General features: G+C 40.6%; 1 protein-coding gene across 1 annotated transcript; it reads left to right on the top strand.

Moving 5' to 3' along the window:
• Window positions 1-5,480: 5,480 nt before the first annotated feature.
• On the top strand, window positions 5,481-18,267 carry NAE1 (NEDD8 activating enzyme E1 subunit 1). Its single transcript, XM_021548758.4, has 20 exons — window positions 5,481-5,545; window positions 7,361-7,464; window positions 7,556-7,616; window positions 8,517-8,547; window positions 9,167-9,238; window positions 9,518-9,597; window positions 10,135-10,244; window positions 10,581-10,690; window positions 11,286-11,348; window positions 11,583-11,646; window positions 11,904-11,995; window positions 13,236-13,295; window positions 13,383-13,516; window positions 13,658-13,733; window positions 13,986-14,025; window positions 14,969-15,055; window positions 15,949-16,041; window positions 16,803-16,917; window positions 16,993-17,042; window positions 18,005-18,267. The coding sequence occupies exons 1-20, from the start codon at window positions 5,499-5,501 to the stop codon at window positions 18,112-18,114; spliced, it is 1,599 nt and encodes a 532-aa protein (XP_021404433.2). The 5' UTR covers window positions 5,481-5,498; the 3' UTR covers window positions 18,115-18,267.
• Window positions 18,268-18,689: the final 422 nt, after the last annotated feature.

The raw sequence follows: 18,689 nt of genomic DNA, 5'->3' as shown, positions 1-18,689 counted from the left end.
TGAAATGGAAAAATGTAAATCCCTTCCCTCCGAATTGTTATAAATTTGAAATGAAGAGGGGCTCTCAGGTAAAAATATGGGAGCAGGAATAACAGTTCTTTATTAAGGAAGAAAATAAAAAGATAAAATAAACAATGCAGTGAACCAAAACAACACTGACAGAGTCAGAATACAACCTGACACCCTGTTGGTCAGGGAACTGGTAACAGTCCAATTGGAATAGTGGCTGCAGTCCTCCTGGAGTGGCAGGTGTGGTTCTTGTGATCTTGTAGAAAAAGGGTGTAGTCTTCCTCTGAAGAGGCAGTGGAAAAGGCAGCTGTTCCTCTGGGAAAATCCAGCGCAGAAAAAGCTGTGCTGGTGGGCCAGAATCTCAAGACTCTATGCTGGTAGGAATGCTTGGCTCCTCCCTCTGGGTGGAGCATCTCACAATGGGATGTTCTTGTTCTTCTCAGTCATGCAGTGACACTCAATGGCCCATTATCGACAGATGCCTCCCCTGAGAGAGGATTGATCAAGGAACAACTGCCCACTTAACATAAGACAACTGCCATACAGATGGCAAATAGAATACATTTTTCAATGTATTTCAGTTTGGGAAGCTTCCCAATTTTCAATCCGGGACAGCTTCCAACCCAGCCAACCTTCTTTCTTTATGAGGCAAATATTAAATTTTCCTTTAATATAAGGTAACAGTGCTGCTTATACAAATATCACATTATTCTGTAACCCTAATACCTCTGGATATTTATGGATATTCTCAGTTCAGTCAGAGAGAAAAAGAGAAAGATTTCTGCCAGGCTAAGACTGGGGAAAAGTCCGGGAGGAATGTAAACAATCTATTATCTTGCTTTCTGTTCATATTGTGTATAGATACATTCCACCACCATGTGCTATTCACAGTGCGTCAATGGTGTGAAATGTTTTCACTTCCAGACCAATCATATTTCACCTTAGGGATCCCAGTTATAAAAGAGGAACACCACTTGTTAATAAAGTTCATTCTTTGCCTTCTGACAATGGAGTCTCATCATTCCTGTCCCTGCCTCAACAGCGACAGATATTGGCTGATTCTCGGAATGTGTTTTACCGATTCTATCCTCAAATTATCATTTATAACTTCAAAAGCTGCAGTCATCATGCAGTTCGGTTCTGTTTTACTAGTTTGAATCCAGGACAATTACATCACACTCATGAACTTATGGAAGTGAGGACAACAGAGTGGTAGGTGCTTAAGGTGTGGATTCCTCCAATGCTGAGCTAAAAGTGACATGATTTCCACAAATTTCTCCTGGGCCCTTGATGCCATATCAGAAGTGTCTGCTTTGCAGTGAGTGACAGGAAGTTGTAACTCAAATCACTACAGTGAGATGTTTCAAGTTGCCTTAAAACAAAAATCTGTCTTCCCCAGCCTTCTCACATAGGGTTTTATTCCCCTTTGCCAGCAGTGATGAGAAAACAGAGCAGCAGCCCAAATACAGGGTTCTTCTGAACCTGTCATCAGGTTGTGATACAGAACAAACAACGAATGCTTCAGGTTCCCCACCTTTATGTATAGAAATAATTATCTTTATTATTTAATTGGAGCTCTCTTTATTAAAATTGCTATATAAGGCTAATCATTATGGCTAGAAAACTCCAAGATTGGAATGCTGAATTGAAGTTGGACATATTTAAGCTTTGCAGTTTTGAGGAAATTGGGGATTTTAATCTCTAAGGTAAAATGTCTCTATGATACTACATGTCTGGAGCTGTTGGGAGGCTGTTGCACATGGAGATGTCACTCGAGGATAATGCTTCTGATAAATATTACTGCATCACTGTGGAGGGGCGAAGCTGCATTTTAAGGTATGTAAAATGAAGTAAGAGTTATTTGGTTCCAAGGTGAACGGCTCAATGGCACTCTAAGTGTATTAAGTAACTTGGCAATTACAACTGCTGACATCATTAATAATGGTGACACATTTGAACAAAGTATCGTGTGCCTTCCTTGATGCACCCCAGAGCATCTGGTGTGTCACTGCATGGCAACAAAACCAGGTTAGAAATCCCACCAGTTTGGGTGCAGGCTGCACACTCTGAGCCATTCACGTACCATGGGTAGGAGCAGATGTAATGTTAAATAAAACATTCATCACTCCAGAGCCTGTCTGTGCCTCGGGTTCTTGACAGAGTATCTGTTTATCCAGGCAGCTCCTCTCTCCTCTTATATTGCCACCACAGATGCTGGCAGCTCCCACAGGGGTTACTCTCAGCTGGCATCTGTTCTTTACATGGTAAAGGCATTTCGAATGTACCCAGGAGCTGCAGAAAAATACTCCACACAGTAAACATAAGCAGAACAGTATACTGCCAGCACTGAACACTAAAAAGCACAATCATTCCAGATACTTTTTTGTATTTTTTAGTATTTTATTTTAAAACACACTGCCTACACTTCTTGGTTGACCACAGAAATTTCAACTTTTAAATTCTCAAGTTATGCCTTGCAAACACAAAAATGTGATGGCTTTTGTATACATATTGACATATTGAGATAATATATATATATATATGTATATTGATACGTTGAGATTCTCATGCAGCCAGTGGAACGTCTGGAGCTGAAAGTGGTCATCCTTCTCCCACAGCTACAGAGATTTCTGAGAGTTATGAGATTTCTAAGGGAAAAACTCAACTGGGAATCTCCTCCTGGCATCAAGAGGAAAACAAAAAAATGGTGCCAGAGTGAAGAAGGGATTAAGAAGAAAAGGACAGAAAGGACAACATGCATATGGTAAACAGACAACTATGCAAGAGAAAAATCTTGAATCAAACACAGACCAAGATGGCCAAGGGGATAGAAGGGATTTAGTAGGAATACTTGGGAAAGTGGGGCAGAAAAAGGGGAATGAGGCACCTGGTTCTCTAGGCTTCATACACCATTTTTTTATTACTTATTTTTGATTTTTAAAGATATACACACTTGACTGCCTTATACTAAGTATGGGAACTGAAATATTACTTTGTCACCATTAGGTTGGATGTGTCATACACATACACACACACACACACACACACACACACACACACACACACATACACGCGCACACCTGATTGGGATCCAAGAAGAAAAAGTTTTTATTCTGCATGTTCTCCAGCTTAGATACTCTTAACAAAGCGTGATCTTAAGTCATTCACTATATCACAGTAACTTACTATATTCATTGGTGCAAAGCAATTAACATCCATTTAATTGGCAAAAGTTTTGCAGAAATTTAATAAAGCATGTATAAACATTTACTTATGCACGTAGTCTAATTAACAAAAATTTTCATGTATCTTTTCTAATCTGTTCCCATGCTGACGGACTTGTCTTCTTCCTTGCTATGGATACACTTGAAAATCGTCAGTTGTTATTTCTTCTACTGAAATAACAATTCTAACTCAGCTTTGCTTGCAGGCCAGCTGTCAAGCCCCTCCATATTAATTCTTGCAATTTATGGTTTTTCCAGATTAAGTGTAGCAGAGACCAAGAACAGGAGACTGCTTTTGATTTTGGGAAATAGAATGTTCCTGAAATCCAGCAATGGTCGCTGAAATGACAACAAAAGGAAATATTTACTGTGGCACAGCAACCACAAAGCCTAAAAATTGAACTTTTCTGGAGATGTTGTGTATGGAAAACAAAAGAGGAAGCACTGCTTTGTAGTACATCACTTGCAAGATGTAAACCACTCCGTGTAATAATGCACTGCAGTGTACATCATTCCAGCAGATATACAGAAAACTAAGGTTACTGAAGAGAGGCAGATTAAAAGGATAATGGATTCTATATGGACTAACAAATCCGTGTGAACTATGCAGGTATTTCAGGACCTCTCTTTTGTTGTTGAAACTTAGTGCCAGAAACGTTGGTTGAAATTTTTTAAGGCGTGGAAGTTTTCTCCTTTTTTGTACACTGTCAATGTCCAACCACTGCTGATCCTATATGGAAAGATCTTCATTGCAGAAGCACATATGCACAATAGATTCCACATGTTCTTGTCTCCATACTAAGCAGGAATAACTGCAATAATATATTTCGCAACATCTCTGCAAAACACATCCTACTGGATTTTGCTGACTGAAGGTACCTTCAGGGCTTCTACCTCAGTCTGCCTGAAAATGCCTCAAAAGCCTATACAGAAAGTGTGTCGAGAGATGCAGAGAAATGCACTTTTTGATCATAAATTCTGTTAATGGCACTGTTGACCAGACAAATTGGATCCATTACTGTGCAACAGCCAGTAAATACACACTTGAGAGAGACACTGATCGTTTATGTCAGAGTTACCAAGCTTTGTGCTTGGTGGTGTTCCACAAATCAAGCAGCCCAATTATCCATACTTTTCCCTATTTATATTTTAGAAAAGGCATTGAATGTTCATTGGCTACAGGTTACATAGTTCTCTTATTGATTAGTATTCTCTCTTCTATTGGTTAATGAGTCTCTTGCTTCTGCTAATTGCTGCCACGCTCTCTCTCCTCCTTTGGCTCGGTGCTTTCCTGGGTGCTGCTCCAGGAGTTGGTGCTCCTGACCTGCCCCTGAATTTCCCTTTACCCATTCAGAGCTGATTCCACAGAGTTGTTGAGTTCCCTTGATTTATTTTGTCCTTATCTGGGGGTTCTGCCAAATGTCCTCGTGGCCCCAGAATTCTGCATTCCTCGAGTATCAGTGGAAATCCTTCTCCCCGAGCTTTGTGAACCTCCCCAGGGGCTGAGGTCATTGCAACACGTCCGGCCCCAAACCTTAACAGGGCAGTTCTGCTGGCCAGGAGTTTGTGTTCCTACAGCTGGACATCACTCAGAGCTTGTTGGCTGCTCTGTTTCACAGATTAAATCTCCCTCCTTCTTGATCAGGTGTGCCAAGTTACAAAGACCAGGCAGCAAAGGGCATCTTAACAAAATTTTATGTGTTCCACATTTTATGAGGAGGAGTGCCGAGGCATAGGTAGGATGTTATAAAACCCTCCATGAGCTCTTTTTAATGGAATCCTGCTAGCAATGGGGTTCCCATGAGGGCTGGATTGCTGATGGTTAGGCAACCTATTTTTCTTGCTCTCTGTTCAGGCTATGGATTACGGACTCTGAGCAGGGGAGTAATATTACTTTAAAGAATGGCTGGGTTGAGATGTGGAGGAAAGCTGCTGGGGGCAGGTTTAGTCCTATTGTGACTGTTACTAGGGCTAAATGATTAGATGTGGAGAAGGCCGGGTTTAGTGCCGCTCTCTCTGAGGCCTCACGTGCGGCAAATGGTGCTCAGGGAAGGGCGGGGGCGGCCTTGGTGCACACGGCGTGGGTGCGAGCGAGGGGGAATGTTCCAGGTGCTACCGAGCCGGCTTCGAGCCTTCGCAGTGCCGGGGCTGCTGTAAGCCGGGGCTGAGCGAGGCAGAACCGCGGCCGCCGCCGCAGCCCGGGCCGCTCCTCAGGGCAGGGCAGGGCAGGAGCCGCCCCGCGCGTGCGCGGCGGGAGCGGCGGCCATGGCGCGGCCCGGCCCCAAGGAGCAGCGCTACGATCGGCAGCTCAGGTACCGCGGGCGGGCACGGCCCGGCACGGCCCGGCACGGCCCGGCACGGCCCGGCACGGCCCGACCGAGCGGGGAGCGGCCCGCGGCGGACACGGGCCCGCTCGGTGTCGCTCCGGGAAAGGCCCCCGGGCCGCGCTGGGCCCGGCGGAGCCGCGGGGAGCCGGAGCTGTGTCCGACCGGCGGGGCCGGCACACGGACAGTAGATATGCAAGAAATTAACAGTATATATTGAGGGGCCTATATATATATTCATACATAATCTTAAGTATATACACTAAGGATGATGGAGATACATAGATATATGTATCTACATAAGTACTTTTGTATGTTTTTTATAAGATATATACGTTATTTGTACAATGTTTGTTGTACAAGTATATAATGTACAAATATATTAACATGTATAAATATATTATGTATATTTGTATATACATATATATCTATATATATGAATATATAGAGGGGGATGTGCTGAAAAGATGGAGCCAGGCTCTGCTCTGCAGGCCAGAGCCGCGGGCAGGGCTGAGCCCAGGAGCTGCCCCTGCCCAGGAGGCAGAACTCCTGCCCTGGGCAGTGCCAGCCCTGAGCAGGTGGAGCAGAGAGGCTGTGGAGTCTCCTCCTGGGGACATTGCAGAGCCACACGGACACTGCTGGGCCCTGTGCTCTGGGCTGGCCCTGCTGGAGCAGGGAGGTGGCACCAGAGCAGCCCCGGGGCCCCTCCAGGCTGATCCATTCTTGGGTTCTGTGAAAGGGCAGTAAAGATCCGAGTTACCAGGGAAGGGTAATGGCACCGGAGTCAGGCGTGTCTGCCTGCAGTGTGGCTCTTTTGTTTCCACAAGGAGCCACTGGAGAGAGTCCTGTGGAGGGCGTGAAGACGATTTGGGGTCTGGAGCATCTCTGGTGAGGAGAGACTGGGAGCTGGACCTGGTTAGCCCAGAGAAGACAGAGAGGGGAATCACATCAGTGCATAGAAATACTCAAAAGTGGGTGTAAGAGGGTGGGGCAAGACTCTTTTGGGTGATGCCCAGTAGCAGGATAAAGAGCAGTTTTCCTAAACTAAAACACAAAAGATTTCATCCCTACATGAGGAAGAACTTGTTTGCCTGGAGGGGGCAGAGCCCTGGAGCAGATGCCCAGGGAGGCTGTGGAGTCTCCCTCTCTGGGACATTCCAAACCTATCTGGACACACTCCTGTGTCACCTGCTCCAGGTGACCCTGCCTGGGCAGAGCTTGGACTGGGTGACCTTCACAGGCCCCTTCCAGTCCTAAAAATTCTGTGAGTTACCACCCCAGTGAAATCAGCAGGACATATGACCCAGGACTGTCCCAGCCTGATCCCAGCCTCAGTGCTGTTCTTAGGGGTCTGAAGTACGAGACTCAACAAGACTGATATCTGTCTCCTGTGTGTTTCAGTGTCTTGTATGAGGAATTTTTAAAAATACATATAAAATTATGTTATTTATTTTAAAAGTTAGGAAAAACACAGTGTTTGGCATTTGAGCAAGGACTGCTTTAACCTATTCTGGTTTTTAAAAAGTTAAAGTATGTTCCAAGAAAAAGAGGTGTGTGCATGCATATAGTGTAAAGTTGGAAAAAATTAAATGTCAGGGAAACTTCTCTTTGGAAGGTCTCAGAGTTTTCACGGTAAGTTTCCTTAAGGATGTTTATTGTGGTTAGTGCTGTTTAGGTCCTCAGCAGTGGCACTAGCAGGCCAGCCCTCCATTTGTCTTTTTTTGTTGTTGTTATTTGTTTATATTGGCTGTGCAATCTGAAGTTCAATAGCTTGATTGCCTTTCGGTCTCCCTCCCAATACAGACTGTGGGGTGACCATGGCCAAGAAGCATTGGAATCTGCCCATGTTTGTGTGATAAATGCAACAGCAACAGGAACTGAAATACTCAAAAACTTGGTCCTGCCAGGTCAGTAGGTATTTCTTCTGTCTCTTTTTTGTGATGTATCTGATAGCTTGATGATGCCAAGTTATTCATAGGAGGTTTTTTCCCCCCAAAGGTATTGGTTCGTTTACAATTGTCGATGGGAATCGAGTCTCTGGAGAAGATGTTGGAAATAAGTAGGTTTTTACTGATTTCAGTTACAAATTGACGAATGACCGAGTTTCATAGGTAGTTCCATCTCTATGTTTGCTAAGAAGCCCTGTAAGATTCTTTTAAAAGCCACTTTGTGTTTTTCTAGGTCTTCTGTGGGTTTGGAGGTAGGTGACAGACAGTGTGCATAGTCATTTTGGTATTAGCTGCTAAATTATTTTACTTGCTGGGTTTGGACTTTACAGGTCTGTTTGCTTCACATGTCAAGGTTATAAGGACAATGCTCTACTCCATATAAAAATATTGAAAATTAACTTGTTTGATGTAGTCTTGAGCTATGACAGTGCTTGTGTTTCAGTGTAGTTGAGTATATTTTCCCTAATTCAGGTGGTGCAGATGACTTAATTTTCATTAGCCATGGCACAACTGTGACTGCTAGACATTTATTAACTTTCATAGCTTTGAAAGGCTCAGTGCAGCAGGGGAAAAGGTAAGAAGATGTTTGCAAAGCTTGTAAAAATGATTTGAATACTAATTCTTGATCAAGTTTTGTTATGGTACATGTAGATACCTACAGGGGTTATGTGAGGGGGAAGGATACTCTATTATATCAGGAAATGAGTGCTGGTGAGTCTTTGATTAGCCTGATGAGAAAGAACCTGCAGCATGATTCTGTCTTCTAGAGAAGTTTGGCATGTTCTATATTTCACATCTATGGCTTGGGAATTGAAAAGCTTTCTTAAAAAACTCTTTCTGAAGAAAATACAACAGTTTCTGAAGTGGTGAGAAAAGGCAGATTCAAGGGGGAAAGTGGTTTGTTGCGTATGAGACTTAGCAGTGTATTCTGCAGAGCAAACTGCAACATCAGTGTTGTTTTTTCTTCAGAATAAAAGCTCACATGTAATTCTCCCTTGTCTTCTTTTCAGTTTCTTTCTACAAAAAAGCCATATTGGTCAGGTAAGGAGGTAATAAATGTCAGTTTACATGTATTAAAAGCACGGAAGTGTTGAGTATTTAAATGTGTTATTATGAATAATGCTAAAAGCATATGTGCATGGGTTAAAGTCTGTTTATTCTTTAACAAAATTCCCCATGTTTACTTTTTAGTTGCTCATAAGTGAGAAGATAAACTCAGTTGTGGTGAGATTGAATAAAAAAATTAAGAATTTAGGGTTAAAATCTATGGAAGGATAAGGTATAAGACCATTGTGGTTGAAGGAGTAAAGCTAAGAGTAGAGAGGCGAATGGGGAAAAATTATCACAAAAACAGAGAATAGATAACTCCTGGCAATTCTGTAACAAAACTAGAAATTAGGAAATAGTTGTCTCACAATGTCTTTTTAAAACGGTATTACAGAAAATGATCTCAAATGAAGTGCCTGCTATTATGGGATGCATTTTTACTTCACATGAGCAAGGCTTGGAGTAAGGAGCCTTAGCTTATAATGAGCTTTGTTGTGGGGTGTTTTTTGGGATTGTTTTGTTGGTGTTGCTTGGTTTGGCATTGTTACACGTGGCATTATGTAGTACTCCTACACTGTGTAAACTACATTTCATTTTGATTGCTCCAAAACAGAATCGTGCCCAGAGTGCCACGGAGCTCTTGCAGGAGTTGAATAGTGATGTTTCTGGAAACTTTGTTGAAGAGGTTTGTGTTCCTAAATTAGTACTATGTTTGTGTTATACAGTGTGACAAAAATGTGAAATAACAACTCTGTGTTGCTTTGTGATGTTGCAGCTTAAATAGATTCAGGATACAAAAACATTTGAGAAAGATGATCTTAAATCATTTGTATGTATTTCAAACGCTATTTTGTAACTTCACCTCAGTTTAATAACTTACACTTAACACTTCATATTCAGCAGACTTGTTCTGTACATAGAAATTTTCAGTGTTCCTTAACATATGTTTTTCCCCCTATTTTAGAGTCCAGAAAAGCTTTTAGACAATGATCCTTCCTTTTTTAATCGGTTTAACTTAGTGGTTGCAACACAACTACCAGAAAGGTAAGAATTACCTAAGATTGAATTACCTGTTTTCATTCAGTTGTGAAAGCAGGTTTATAAATACATATATATATATATTTGTAGATTTGTAGATATATGTATATATGTATGTGTATTGTGTGTGCGCATTTATGCGCAGGCACTTCTTAGCAGAAAAACTTAAGCAGAAGAGAACTCTGTCATTGTGAAGGAAAATTACAGCCAGTGGTTGATGGAAACTGCCTCTGCTCGAACTTAGGACTCTGCAGTACATGGATTTAATTCTTTATTTCTGTCTCATAACACATTAAAGCTTTTTATTTGATACTTGGAGCATTTGGAAGGGTGGAATGAGATATGAGTAAGATAATGGATGAATATTTTTCCAACTCACTGTAAATTCCTTTATTAAATTAATCACCTTATGTGCTTAGGATCATGATGATACTAGAGAAGTTTTCTGAGAGGACTCTTCCACAGAGTAACTGGTGCAGGAGTTAACTTTATAGTTAATTGCTGTCTTCTGTAGATCTGGAAACAGCATGTTTATCTTTACAGTACATTGCTGCGCCTGGCTGAAGTTCTCTGGAATTCCAACATTCCTCTGCTGGTCTGCAGGACCTATGGGCTGGTTGGTTACATGAGAGTCGTGATTAAGGAACATACAGGTTAGAGGGTTTGCTGAGGTAAAGACTTCTCTGGAAGGTTTAAAGCTTCAATAACTTACATCACACTTTGGGGTTTTTTGTTTGTCTTTTTTCATCTTGTGACATATTTAGTGTTTGTTAAGTCTTATGCAGTTTGCATTCTTTTAGGAATGCGTGGGGATTATGGACTGCAACAAATAGTAAAATTCGGGATTAACCTGACATTATGGGTGATTTACACAGAACACTTACTTTGAGAATCAAGCACTGAAAGGAGTAGGTGATCCTGTATTTGTGTAGCTCTGTTTTGAAGGCCAGACATAAAGCTGAGAAATGAGTTGTGTCATTTTTTCACAGTTGTTGAATCTCACCCTGACAATATGTTAGAAGATCTGAGACTGGACAAACCATTTCCAGAACTGATAGAACACGTTCAGGATTATGACTTGGAGCGTATGGAGAAAAAGGTTGGTGTGTGGTTTGCACTGTGTTCCCCAGGACAGATGCAGATATACAGTGCATGGATCCCGTGAAAATGGCTCTTGGCAGATTACTCTGGTGCCAAGTCTCATCTGACCAGAACCAACTCTAGAATCAGTCACAAGGAACTATTTTTACCTCTGCCCCAAATATTCCAGTCTATTTAAATTTTAAGCAGGTGGGGGTTTTAGGAAGCAAGGAGTATTCTTGGACAACTTGATCTTTTGTTAGATTGAATACTCCCTCACACCCTCTTTTGGAATTTGTTTTTTAATTTTTATAGTTAACCTACTGTTGCAGAGCTTTGCACCATGGGTGTTTATGCATAGCATAAATTCCACTCCAGAAAAATGTTGGAGACATGGCTCACCCTTATTTAAGTAAAGTAATAATAATTATTTGATAATTTCTTTTATAGTAGTTAAAGAACATTTTGGCTGAACCAAAATCTGGAACATGTCCCATGTCTTTAGAGTGGTGGAAAGGATATTTGGAGTTTACATTAAAAATAGGTTTTTAATTTTTTTCCCATGTTTTATCTTTTCTCAACCTGACAAAGATTTCTCAACTGTTCAATTACAGGACCACAGCCATACCCCATGGATTGTGATTGTAGCCAAGTATCTCACAAAATGGTTCAATGAGGTATGTTGCAAAACTATTATTACTATTATTGGTCTGTCTTTTCTGAAGCAGTTAGTTATTTTGAGAGTGTGTAACATAAAAAAACCAAGGTGGAATCATAAAAAAAGATTACTAATTGAAATACAAGTGAATGTATGAGCAATGACAGACTCCTGGAGTTCAGCAGACTAAACACAGTGAGCTTACTAGTAGGCATTTTAAAGACAAAAATCTCTTTGTGTTTTTTAAATTTAGAAAAGTGAACAGTTGCCTAAGAATTACAAAGAGAAAGAAGCCTTCAAGGAACTGATTCGGCAAGGTAATCCATGTCCCAGGGGTCCCTTATTCCTGCTGGCAGAAATGGATACAAGGTGGTACCTGAGAAGTAATTCTTAGTTCTCTCAAGCTTAATTTATGAAATATATGCTGGTATATACTGTATGATTCTTTTTCTTTTTTTTTGGTGGTAGCTGTTATGCCACAAATACATCCAAAGCCAGTCTTCTCTCTTGGTAAGACATAAATGATGAGATGTAATTCAAACAGTTATGCATTTTAATTTTTTTTTTCAATAAGGTATCTTAAAGAATGACAATGGCGCCCCAGAAGATGAGGAAAACTTTGAGGAAGCTATAAAAAATGTGAATACAGCATTAAATCGTACAGAGGTAAAATAAACATTTCTGTGATAAAATTGAAGCAATTTCAACTGCTTCATTTTTTCAGAATATATTATTCAGTTTTAGGACAGAAATTCCATTTGTAACACTTATATTTAGCTAAAACAGGATTAGTACAATGTTAGAACTGAAATTGCATAGTTAAGTAGACCTAGACTAGCTGGAGATGCAGCTTATGGAAATTCTCTTACTCCCTTGCCCTTGCAAGAAATCTGCATTTCCCTTCAGACTTAAATTCAAGTCTAGAATGAGTCAGCAACCAGAGTGCATCAGTGAGTTCTTGTCTGACTTCTACAGTTCAGTCTGTAAAAAACTCTGTGAAATGCTGGGTACGAGAGGTGTGACTGATGCTGATTTAAATACATTGGTGTGAGAGAGACTGAGAGCAGTTACTGAAATTGTGCTGTACAGAAGCCAGGGGCTGTAGTAGTTATTCTCTGTAGAACTGAAGGGCTGCATGGGACTCTTGATAAAAGAAATTCAGTTCTTTCCTCTTGAAGAAACTTACTACAAAATTCACTTAATAAACCGGTCAAGCTTAAGAGCATTAGAAGTGATTTTTCATTGTTTCTTAAATAATCCTGACCTCGTAACTCATGGTGTAAAATTAAGCTCTGATTTCTATAGTTTCTCATCTGGGGTAAACTGCAAAGGCTACATAGGGCAAAAGCACATAGAGCAAAAGCACATTCTGTGATTCTTCCTAGATTATGTTTTTTTTTTTGTTTTGAACTGTGCTGATCCTTGCTGGGATGGTCATGTTAAGTCTAACAAGAAAACAGCAGGTAAAACTTAGTGCTGTCGTCCAAGCCACCACAAGATATGGCCCAGGATAATAATATTTATTTGAGTTTATGTACCAAACTGGCCTTCAGCAGTTCAGGATTCTGACTAAAACACTGACTTTTGTAGCCCCCTTCTCTGGCTTTTCGGCTGCTCTGCCCCAGCAGGCAGGGTGGGCAGTTGCTGCTGCAGTTCTTTAAATCTTCTCCATCAAAGATGGAAGTCAGGTGAGATTTTGTTTGTCACATTGGTCTTGCTCAGAAGCATTGCTTTGCTCTTGGGTAGGGCTGCCATTTGAAATATGTCTGAGCAGCACTGACTGTACAGGGTTCAGGGGAGATTTGCTGTGAAACTCTGAGATCGCTTGGAGTTGGCTCACCTATGTAGTGAGTGATGAGAAAATTCAAGAAATCAAAAGGAATTACAAAATTATTTATTTTCATAGATTCCAAGAGGCATTGAAGAACTTTTTAATGATGACTGCTGCTTAAAACTCACGGAGCAGGTATGAATAGTTAAGGGTAAGATTTAACTGTAGAAAAAGCATTGTAAATAACATCTGTGTACATGACTGTCTCTTGTGCACTTGTAGTCATCTTCCTTCTGGATTTTGGTTCGAGCTTTAAAAGAATTTGTGGCAAATGAAGGGCAAGGAAGCTTGCCTGTCCGAGGCACCATTCCTGATATGATGGCAGACTCCAATAAATTCATCAAATTGCAAAATGTGTAAGTAGACAACTCCTTGAGAGAGCTCGCTACCATTCATGTGGCTTGTATTTTGTCTTTATAATGTGAAACAAAAAAAAGATTGCCCTCAATGTGGAGTGGATGGCTTTCTGCTGTAATTTGCTTCTTCATTATTACCAGATACCGTGAGAAAGCAAAGAAGGATATTGCTGCTGTGGGGAGTCATGCTGCTAAATTGTTACAGTCCCTGGGCAAGGTGAGTGCAAACCTATGGCCATTCTTTTAATGGAACTAAGTATCTGTGAGGTATTTGCTTTATTTATGAATTTGGTTTGATCATATAAAAGTAAAATACATACAGGGATATACTCTTTACGATTTTAAGACAGTTTTTTTTTTTTGGTACATTAGTAACTAGTTATTTCACAATAAATATATTACTATATATGTGAAAGCAGGAATTCTCTGGCTATTGTGTGTACTGGAATGAGTATATTCTCTCTTTTAGGCACCTGAGTCTATTTCAGAGAGAGAATTGAAATTGTTCTGTGAGTATGCTTGGATTCTCTTCTGGGTTTATGCAAATGATCAAATAATCAAAAACTTTTGAATTATCATGTAGTTATTAGTAAATCAGTATTTGAATTTTTTTAAGTACTAAGTGGTTTGCATCCCTCATTTTCAGGAGAAGTAGCAGATTTTCAGCATCTCTCGGGAGTCAGTCTGTAAAGGTTGGCTTTAAAATTATGTATCTTTTCACTGCAAACAACAGGGAGCAGCTGCCTTCTGCTTTCTGTGATGAGTACCTGAGCCCTCTTGCCCATGCTGGGATACTGGTTTCAGAGTGTGAAGTCTACAGACTTGAAGTAGTCTGAAAAGCTGTAACCCAGTTGATGGCACTTCAGGCTGTGTCTGTCCTGGATGTGTACATGCCTCCAGCAGCAGCCTGGCTAAGGCTCCTTCAGAGCTGGAAAGCTCCCCTGTAAGCACAGAGCAAAGAGCGTGGTGCCCTGCATTGGTAAAGCATTTGGAAACCTCTCAATTGCTCCTTTTGCAGTGCTAGGTTGTAATTGCACCCTGGGTTGGTTCATAGCAATGTTACTGGAAATGGACCTTTTCCAGCTCATGGCTGTGCTGGCGAAATATTAATTAAGAACATGTGAGGCAGTGTTAAATGTAGTGGAAGATGGAAAGAACCATGTTGATTTGCAGCCTGGAAGAGGGAAACCTGGTGGCTGTGACCAATGAATTGCTACATTAACTTGGCAGATACATGGAGATTCCACAGGAGCATGAAGTATTTCCCTAAAACTCTCCTGACCATAGACCTAAAGGTAGTTACACAGGTTTTTATTACTGCAAGCTGAGAAGAAACAGGGAAGTGTTCAATGAAATGCTGTTAAGTTGTAGCTTTCCCGTGCCACGGGCAGTGAGACAGAGCTGTAGTGAGGTGGCACTGATGGGGCAATCTCTCCTTGTCCCCCTGCCCAGGCAGCAACGCCGCCTTCCTGCACGTGGTGCGCTGCCGCTCACTGGCTGAGGAGCACAGCCCCAACTCCTGCAGCAGGGATGCAATCAGTAAGTACTGCTGCTTGCCACAAACTTCACTGCATTTCCAACTTGGAATGGTTTGGTGAGGAAAAGGAAATGTAAGCTACATGTTCTGTTCCATCATGCAGTTTTATTATTTGGAATATCACAAAGTCTTTGGTGAATTAAATTAAATTCCTAGCATAAGGAATATGTCAGGTGTGGAGATTGAGGTCTAAAATGTTGAATTCAGTTTCATTTTGAAATTTCAAAAACGACCTTACAGATTGATGCATGTTTCAGCTTTTTTTTTCTTGTGGATTTTATTTTTAGTACTCTATAAATAAAACACTGGTTTTTTTCAAGCTTCTCTTTTCTGTAGCTCAGTTATTTCTGACAGAGCTGAAAAGGTGCTTTAACCTGACCAAATTAAAATAATTATCTTGGCCCCTTTCAGCCTATCTCTTTAGGATGTGAACTAACAAACTAGTTACTTAATATTGCTTTAGCTTTTTATTTTACCCTGTTTTGTTGGGGTTTTTTTTTGACCTGGATATAAGTAGCAGTTAGTATTACAAACACTATTGTACCGTGGCATAAGGGATTTAAGACCTGTTTTATAATTACAGATACTTAAAGCATGTATTTCAAATCATAAAATTATAACTAAGGAATACCCATTTAAATTAATGCAGTTGCCAGAATTGAAATGTGAATTTCTTCTCTGAATAGTTTATATTAAATGCACGAAATATGGTTTTGTCATAAACTTTGGAGGCAAAATTGTGTATCTGACAGCTGTTTGATTAAGATTCTGTCACAGGTTGTATTCATTAAGGTTTCTTTCTACACCAGATTTTACCATTTGTTTTCAGGGAATTCAAAACCTTGCTTTTTCCATCCCATCTGCACCAGCTAATCAGTTCTCTTGCTGTTTTCAGTTTCCCATATGGATAACACAGACAGTGAAATAGTGCTGTACTTGATGCTGAGGGCTGTCAATAGGTTTTACAAGCAGCATGGCAGATACCCAGGTATGTTAATACCAGTTACTTCACATCATCAAAAGAAATATGAAGGTCTGTTGCCTTCAGGGAAGGCAAGGCGACCTGGTTGCAAGGAACAGTACGGCAGCCTGGTTTCGCCCGGGCTACTCGGGCTAACAACAGACGCTGACACCAGTGTGGTGGACGGTCGAAAAGCGTTTATTATCTTATCTCATGGGTTTAAATAGTCTTGGGGGACTTTGCTACGTCAGGGGGGTTTGGTAGGGTCTCTAGGGTTAGTCAGGAGTGGAAAACTACTGGGTTAGGTGTGGTTACATTCTTTGGGGTAATAGATAACGTGCTGCAGGAGGAGAGGGGGAAGGGGGGTCTTTCTTTCCATCACATCCCGAGATCTTCCGTTCGCCTGTCCCTATCTACTACAAAGGTCCAATAGTTACCGTGGCTCAAGTTATAAACTGCAAAAACATTAGTTCTGCTTTTTTTTTTTGTAGTAATACAGCTTTAGGAATGTGAAAATTAGAGGTTTTTTCTCTTCGGGAACTTAAGGAATTTATCTGAATTGGTATCATTCATAGGTTGTAATGTACTATGAATCAGTTCAGCTATGCAATAATTTGTCTATCATGAGAAGTATCAACAGAATATTCAATTATTATTAGCCTAGTACTAATAACACAGTAATTGGCTTAGAAACTTTAGGAAAAAAAATATTTAGGCTGCCATTTAAACCCATTAGCTTTGACTGTGATGTTACAGTTGTGTGATGAAACTGTTGATTTATTTTCCAGGTGTCTACAACTACCAGGTGGAAGATGATATTGGAAAGTTAAAATCATGCCTTACTGGTTTCCTTCAGGAACATGGGTTGTCTGTAGTGGTGAAAGATGACTATGTGCACGAGTTGTAAGTGTTGTTGTTGAGGTGTGGCTTTGTTGGTAAAACTGCCAGGCACTTTGTGACTGTTCCTTTCCTGTGCAGTTGTCGCTATGGAGCTGCCGAGCCTCACGCTGTTGCTGCCTTCATGGGAGGTAAGAGTGACACTCCCAGGGCCACACAAACAGCAGCCTGCTGAGCCACAGCTCTGCTGCCTTAATTACTCTGGACTCTCAGAGCAAAGGCTGCAATCACAGGCTGCAGTCACAGCCTGTGGGCTGTAGGGCAGTAGGGCAAATCCTCCTCTTAAAGTACATATAGAGTGAGTGCAGCAAGCGTTATAATCAGTGAATAAATAAACTTCAAAAACAATTGCAATACATCAACTCTTCAAGCTTAAAAGTGTGTTAAATGAAATGATGGAAAGAGGCTTAATTTATTTTAAAGGAAAGTGATAATTATAGTAATTTTAAAATTAGTGCAGTACATATCTTCTTTTAACATAGTACACTTATATTAAAGATCTATGAAATATAAGTAGCCTTGGATTCTTACCTTCATTCAACCTGCTAGTATATTTTAATGGATGACCAAAATTGATATATCAATTCACTTACTTTTTTTTATTTGGCTGCATGCAGTGCTGAAGATAATTATGTACTACATATTCTGCATATTTAAGAATTTTTTTTCTGATAAACCAAAATTTGATATACATAAAGGTAATTTCTGGAGAAGTTACAAAATGTTTCTTACTACAGGAAAACTCTGAGGGATCACACTGAAGTGACCCTTCCTTCAGTTTATTTTGCAGTTAAGTTTTGGGTTTTTTTTATTCAGCGTCTCAGATGAGAGGGGTCGCAACTTGCATGGGTCTGTGTGCTCGCCCATTTTTACTCTGTGTGTCTGTACATGGAGAAAAAGTGTATGCAAAACTAACTTTTGAAGTAGCAGTTTCCTGATCTTTTATAATGGGAAGTACTGAAGGGCTCCTAGGAGATTTATCAGGCACTTCTGAAATAATTCCAGTCTAGGGACTTATAGATAAGTAGCATTTTTTTACTGTTGTTTAAATATGACCTGCTAACTGCCTTCTGTTTTTTCTTCTCTTTTGCAGGAGCTGCTGCACAGGAAGTTATCAAAGTCATTACAGGGCAGTTCGTAATTTTTAATAACACCTTTATTTACAGTGGAATGTCACAGACTTCAGCAACTTTCCAGCTGTAGGATAAGCTCTTGAATTTGATGCCTTCAGGTGCTGCTGCTGCTGAATTTACAGTTTTTACAGTATTTACAGTTCTGTAAATACTTTGGTGTTCTGCCATTGACCGGACTGTTCTGTCCTGTATTACTTGCCAATTAAAGTTCCTTTATGTATAATTATCTTCTTTTTGTCGTTGTTGTTTCTTTAGGACAAATAAAATCATACTATATCATGACAATTTTTTAAATTCTAGAATTTTTGGTCTGAAAGAAAAAGGCAGTAGCTGTTTTTGGCAGGGTAAGTTGCATTTACAAATTGGATCACCTTGTTGACAGTAGAACTGCATTTTTTCTTATAAAAGCTGCTCATCAGCTTGAGTGGGGAGAAGGCGCAAAGGATGAGAGAGGCTGGTGGAGCTCTGATGGTCTGAGGATCCAATGGTGCAAAGAGCTGGAAGGTGAAATACCTTTCAATGAGTTCAGGGTCATTAGGGAAAGGGAGTGTGTGCCTGAAAGCTCAGTTCTGTCAGCCATATTCACCTAGTAAAAGGTTTTTTTCCTGCACCAGTGTGTGTGGCCAATGCCAAGGGATGGCAGCT

Source organism: Lonchura striata, chromosome 11, assembly GCF_050655825.1.
Source record: "Lonchura striata isolate lonStrDom1 chromosome 11, ASM5065582v1, whole genome shotgun sequence".
Lineage (NCBI taxonomy): Eukaryota > Metazoa > Chordata > Aves > Passeriformes > Estrildidae > Lonchura > Lonchura striata.
This window is presented reverse-complemented; position numbering and strand designations above follow the sequence as displayed.

Coding starts and splice junctions, on each gene's coding strand:
- NAE1 (XM_021548758.4), top strand. CDS start 5,499: ATGGCGCGGCCCGGCCCCAAGGAGCAGCGCTACGATCGGCAGCTCAG. Junction 5,546..7,360: donor CGCTACGATCGGCAGCTCAG/GTACCGCGGGCG, acceptor CTCCCAATACAG/ACTGTGGGGTGACCATGGCC. Junction 10,245..10,580: donor CGTGATTAAGGAACATACAG/GTTAGAGGGTTT, acceptor ATTTTTTCACAG/TTGTTGAATCTCACCCTGAC.